Source organism: Priapulus caudatus, unplaced genomic scaffold (genome assembly GCF_000485595.1).
Source record: "Priapulus caudatus unplaced genomic scaffold, Priapulus_caudatus-5.0.1 Scaffold322, whole genome shotgun sequence".
Classification (NCBI taxonomy): Eukaryota; Metazoa; Priapulida; class Priapulimorpha; order Priapulimorphida; family Priapulidae; genus Priapulus; species Priapulus caudatus.
This window is the reverse complement of record NW_014577383.1, coordinates 247,984-254,470: the sequence shown is the minus strand read 5'-3', so window position 1 is coordinate 254,470 and position 6,487 is coordinate 247,984. Positions and strand designations below refer to the sequence as shown.

Below are 6,487 nucleotides of genomic sequence, written 5' to 3'. Positions count from 1 at the left end.
CTGAGCTGGCTGCTCTGCAAGCTCTCGAAAACACCTTGAGCCAAGAGCAAATAGACACATTCAACAACAGGCTCGAAAATGAGTACGACATGCCACATACATTCGACCCACTATATTCGTGTTGGAAGAGCTTACAAGAAGCTGCTGCGGCTACACCATCGCCGCAGCTTGTCGACGTTGTGGAAGCTGCTGGTCCCATTCCATCTTGGGACGACAGTGTCGAATCGATATTTGCACAACCATCGACAAGCATCGATAATAACCCTAGAAAAATGAAAAGGCAAATTACATCCCACCGATTCTTAACTAGTAACGAATACATAGCGAAAAAAATTGCGTCAGAGGAGGAGAAAACCCAAATTATAGAAGCGAAGGAAACAAGAAAACGCGAGAGAGAACTAAAAAAGGCAAAACAAGTAGATGATAAAGCAAAGAAGATGTTGGAAAAAGCAAAAAAGCAAAAAAGAAATGCTGTAAAATCAACAGTAGATGACGATTCGGAGTGCTTTGTGTGCTTGACCTCGTGGCATGATGATGAGGGTGGAATGGAGTGGGTGCAGTGTGAGAGGTGTGAGAAATGGCTCCACACTGGTTGCATACCTTTTGGTGTCATTTTTGATGCAGACTCCAGCTTCATTTGCCACCTTTGTCTCTGAAATGTTTGATTGATTGATGATTTGATTGATTGATGATGCATTGATGATGCATTGATGATTTGATTGCTTGATGATGAATTGATTGATTGTTTACCCTGAATTTGCAAAACGAAGTTGAGTTGCGTCTTGTCTGCAGCCACGTTTAAAGTTGTGTAACTGAAAGAGAAACAACAAAAACATAATAATTAATAACACTGATGAAATATTAAGAAAACTGTAATTAATTCATAAAGTGTAAATGATTAATTGTTGTAGGCCCTATTATTCGTGGTGACGAATTGTAGTAGGCCCTACACATGTGTACACAGGTTGTACATACACATAGGGCCTACACACGTGATGAATTGAAGATGCATTGATGAATTGATGATTGATTATTTGATTGCTGATTGATTTACTGTGTCCGATTTGAGCTCAAGTTGGATGAGTTACGCGTAGTAAATCGTAGGTATTATAAGGCTAGTAAATGACGAATTTCCCTTGTTTATTGATGTCACACTCCTCCCTATTATACACTCCTGATGTGGATGCTGCAGGTGGGCGCAGGGGGAGAGAAGGTCTCCCCCAGCAAAATTGTAAAAATTTGAATGTCTTAGACTGCATTTGAGGCACCCTGAAGCATTTTCACAACGGCGATGTTAAATTAGACAACGGCGGTGCGCCACTGTGCCTCTTATGTATAAGAAACCCTGTAATTGTGTAATTAACTTCTAATTACAGCATTTGCTCTATGACAACACAATTTGATACACCAACTTGAAAATAAAAAATAATCGGGAACACTAAGAGTAGTTGATGGTTTCAATTTTTTTAATAAGTTGGAGTTAAAGTTAAAAGGTTGTTATAAGCACATAACAGTTAATTACAATAAATACGACATGACGACGACAATAAACATTAGTAAAGGGAAGAAGGGCGCAAAATCACCACACATCCAGCAAGTTAGCCAATCTTATAAACATATATACATCTATTATATTGTAATATTATTACTATATCATAGTACTTAGATATAACATGTGTTTCAATGTTTTTAGGGCCTCAGGCCTCTACACACTTACCTCCAGATGACATTTGCCTATCGAAGCAGTCTGGGTCATCAAGAGGGCAACCTGACCCTTCATCTGCTAACCAGTGTGCTTCTTCTTGTGTGTATGGTGACCTTCTCTTAGCCTAGATATGTTGGTAAAAAGTCATTTTACACACACGACAACTCTCACATCCACCTTCCAGATTCGAGCACATAACTCGACAATTAATATATTGCTTGCTAACGCTAATGCAACTATATGGTACTAGCCTAGGCATTCATAATGTTCTGGAGTCTTCTTCAGTATGGCAACTGCTTTTCTTGCTTACCAGCTAAAAAAAATGTGAATGCCTGCCAACGTAGATTGCTATTTGCATCAGGGTTAGGACCTTTCTTAAACATGGCACCTCTTAACCAAAATCTATTTCTCACTGAATGGCATAAAAAATAATAGCAAAGTGGTAGCATTAAGTGCCGCAACAGCATTTGTATTGTTGTGCAGTACAATTGCAAACAAATTGCACAAGGCTCATGCTGCAATTCAGGTTTACAGTGAACTTTGCCTGTTCCAAAGTAATAATTGTGTACTGTAAATACGCCCCTGTTTCACATAGTCACGGTAATGTTTTCAGAAGCCAGAGAGGTAGAAGATATTAGTTGTGGCTATCACATTCATAGACATAGCCTATATGTTATGTGTTATGTGTTATATGTTATGTTATAGCCTATAGGGCTAGTATAGGTTCGTGAAATTATATACACTATGTATAACACTAGTACTACTACTAGTAGTAGTAGTAATACTAATACTAGTAATAGTATAAACAATGATACTGTGATACAATGATAAACATTGTATTAGTTTTTGCGTTTCACGTTCAGCTAAGTAAAATTCGGCCCAAGGATATAAGAGCTGTCCACATTTGCACATCGCACATTGCAAAAATGAATTGGGGACAGATCTTATAATATATAATACTTATATCCTTGAACCTAAAATTCTACTGTCGTGTTGTTTACTTTACCTGGACCTTTCTTGAATAACCGGCAACTTGAAAACAGAAGACAAGCACCGATATCAGAGAACTTGAAACAATCATCACGTCAAGTAAGAAACAAAGGTCGTTATATGTTTTTTGACTAAACACGCTTACGATAATTATATGACAACACCAGCAGCAATTTTACACCAAAAAAATTTTTCCAATCCAAACTTTTACCTCCAAAGGCAAAAGTTTGGCATCACAACCAATACCGGAAATAACTACCAGCGCCACCTGTAAGAAAATAAATACATACCGGAAAAATGATTTTCGCGCGTTTAGCGCACGTGCGATGGTTTGTTGATTCGTTGCTTAGTAACAACCCATTGTTCTCGAGAGAACCTTCGAATCTCGCAGTCGAGTCTCACAAGCCGTCAAAGAACGTTCACGTGAGCTGTATCTGTCATAATCTGACCATCTGAGTATCTCTGTAAGAAAAAGAGAACAAAATGGTAGGAACTAGAGTTTATTTTGTCATAAGGTAGTATGATTATGCATGACACGAAATATTTGCTAGTCTAGTACTGGAGAAATTAGGGTTCAAGGATAGAGAACATGTAGCCCAATAAAACCAATGTCATTTACATCAATATTAATATAATATTATAATCAATATAATAGGTTAGGGTTATGGTTAGAGTTAGGGTTAGGGTTAGGCACATTGGTTTTATTGGGCTACATGTTCTCTATCCTTGGGCCGAAATTAGCGTGTAGATGCGCATATTGTGGCTTAAGTTTAAGTATGATATCGCAGTGGCTACGGTAGATACAATAATGTAACCCAAACACAGGATAGGTGGGGTAACCCTCTCCTGTGTTTGGGTTACATTATTGTATCTATGGCTACAGGTACGGTAGTCCATTTGCGCATGCGTCGCTTTCTCACACCATAGATTAATTTGGGTACTATGACGCGCGTATATAGGTGTTGAACAACAGTAAGTCAGTAGAGGGCGTCCATAGGCTGCAGGCCTGAATACGCATCGAACAGAAATTAATTATAAATACTCACACTGTTACTGCACTTACAAAACATACACTTTATTCATGTTAAATAACTACAGATTCATGCTCTAGGGTAAAGGAGCCAAATGTCGGACAGGAGTCAATAGTCGGCCGCTTACGTAAAAACTATTTTGTAATTATTTGTGAATGTTATTTAATAAAAAACCCAAGTTATTCCTACAGATTAATGTGTTATGTACATTTTTATACTAAATAATCTAGACTGCGTTGCATATATAAAGATTTACGATAATTTATTTATACTCCCATGAGCCTTCAGCAGCCTCTTGCCGCCAATATTGAAATTACGTCGGTGTGTGGCAGAAAATTTTGGGTGGGTAAATCGTTGTGTTTCTTGTTTAATAACACAAGTATTCATAACTATGTGTGTTTTTAGCATGAATGAACATGTCAAGATGTGTTTTTACACAAGTTTACATAAAAATACCCCCATTACATGAAATTATCACATGATTTATGCTGTCCGACCTTACCCGTCCTCCAAAATTTTTGTTGAGTCTAAAGTCGGACACTAGCCTAGAATCATAATGTCAACTCTCTTAGAGCCAACAATTTTTAATTTGCCTCTTTTAAAAACGAATTTAATTAGATTGTATATACCTACTGTATATTTTTAAAAGTACTAGGAGCACAAATTATTACTGGATCATATTAATAGCTTATAATAAAATATAAACAATAACATAACATCATGGAAATTGAAATAAAATTGTTTTAATTTACAATAAATCGGAAATGTAACAATGTTTTATTTTACAATAAATAAAAAATGTAGAACTGTTTTATTTTACAATAAAACAAAATTTTAACATCGTATTAATTGTGCATAATTAAATTTTAAACGAGTTAAATTTTAAATTAAATACTGCATTGACTCCGAATTTTGCAAAAAAGTAAAGGTGCAGTATATTATATACACAGTCTCCCTCTCCCCTGCGTCCCACCTCTCTAATACAAACTTTATTGTTACATTGTAAACACCGCCCTAGTACACAATGGTTCCCAACCCCGCGCACATTATCTCCTGCCTACAGCCTCGTCTACACGACGAAATTTAACTCGAGTTAGCGATTATGTAGCGTCTACATAGCTATTATCTAGCGATTATGTATAGCCCCGTATAAACACTTAACTCGAGTTAAACTTAGTCGTGTAAACGAGGCTTATATGTACACCGTAACATCGATACCACTGTCAATCCGTCCAATCTCGCTAATGTTTCCTTCTCTTTTAGCCTGTTCCATAGATTTCCATCAACGACCTGACCTCTCCTCCTCATGCCTCGGTGCCGCAAACTTGCTAAATGGCAAGATGCCGATATGAGTTCGGCCGTGCTTGCTGTCAAGCAGAAACGCATGTCAACGAGAGAAGCAGCAAAATTTTACAACGTACCAAAATCGACTCTTGGTGACAGAGTCACAGGAAAAATTAAAGAAAAATCTCAAATGGGTCGTCCGCCAACCATCCCCCTCAAAATCGAAAAGGACCTAGTCACCAATGCAAAAAAATGTGCTGCCTCCGGATTTGGCTATTCACGAAAAACCTTTATGGACAAGGCAACACAACTGTGTAATAGGATGGAAATGCCCATCAAGAGTAGATCAGGAAGCCTGGGGAAAGACTGGTGGAAAGGGTTCAAAGCACGTCATCCGGACATCTCTCTCCGAAAGCCAGAAAAGCTGACAACAGTGAGAGCAAGAATGCTAAACCGCACAGTAACGTCAAAATACTTTACAGATCTCGGAGAAATTTTAGAAAAGCTAGAGATAAAAAACAAGCCACAACAAATTTACAACTGCGACGAGACTGGCATCAACTTTGAGCACCAACCATCTAAAATAATAGCAGCAAGGGGGGCAAAAGTAGTACAAAGCAGGGTTAGTAACAGCAAGCAGAATGTAACGGTTATGGCTGCAATCAACGCAGCTGGTGAAGCGATTCCGCCAGCTGTTGTTGTCAAGGGAAAAACTAGCAAGGCACTGCAGGGGTACGACACAGCGTCCGGGCCACCAGGAACGCTGTGGTCGTACCAAAAAAAAGCATGGATGGAGGACGTGCTCGGCAAGGACTGGCTGCAGTCAGTCTTCCTCCCCAACGCCAGGAAGGAGCGGCCTCTCCTGCTAGTCTTGGATGGCCACAGCAGTCACGTCACTCTGGACTTTATCCAGCTAGCCAGAGAAAATGATGTCCACCTGCTAGCCTTGCCTCCGCACACTACTCACTTCCTGCAGCCTCTCGACCGATCATTCTTTGGCCCCCTAAAACAAAACTATAATGCAGTATGCACAAAATTTATCCGGGAAAATCCAGACAAAATGATCAGCAAGTGGGTTTGGCCCTCCCTTTTTAGAAGCAGTTGGCTACAAACCATAGCTCCACTTACAATAGCAAACGGGTTCCGCGCAACAGGATTATATCCATTCAGTCCAAGCGCGATCCCCGAAGCCGCATTCATGCCATCCGACCCGTACGACCTGCCAGCACCCATCAGCGATTCCAGCACCATTCCAGGACCAAACAGCACCCTTTCAGAGGTAGACCCTACAGAGGAAAGACAAGCAGCTGCAGCTACAGTAATATCCGCTGAGCTGGCTGCTCTGCAAGCTCTCGAAAACACCTTGAGCCAAGAGCAAATAGACACATTTAACAACAGGCTCGAAAATGAGTACGACATGCCACATACATTCGAGTGATTCGACCCACTATATTCGTGTTGGAAGAACTTACAAGAA

At 39.5% G+C, this 6,487-nt stretch overlaps 2 protein-coding genes across 2 annotated transcripts in view; one reads left to right on the top strand and one right to left on the bottom strand.

The window, feature by feature from the left end:
- LOC106809011 (dyslexia-associated protein KIAA0319 homolog) overlaps positions 1–2,919 on the bottom strand; it is a 10,282-nt gene extending 7,363 nt beyond the window's left edge. The window contains exons 1-2 of the mRNA XM_014811950.1: positions 2,712–2,919; positions 1,718–1,829 (exon numbers count right to left, since the gene is read on the bottom strand). Coding sequence (XP_014667436.1) covers positions 1,718–1,829; positions 2,712–2,786 — 187 coding nt within the window. The 5' untranslated portion in view covers positions 2,787–2,919. The remainder of the gene's footprint in view (positions 1–1,717; positions 1,830–2,711) is intronic.
- Positions 2,920–3,050: 131 nt separating this feature from the next.
- The window catches only part of LOC106809020 (tubulin alpha chain, testis-specific), a 9,893-nt gene continuing 6,456 nt past the window's right edge, over positions 3,051–6,487 (top strand). Inside the window, exon 1 of the mRNA XM_014811966.1 lies at positions 3,051–3,181. Within this exon, the coding sequence (XP_014667452.1) occupies positions 3,179–3,181 (3 nt within the window). The 5' untranslated portion in view covers positions 3,051–3,178. The remainder of the gene's footprint in view (positions 3,182–6,487) is intronic.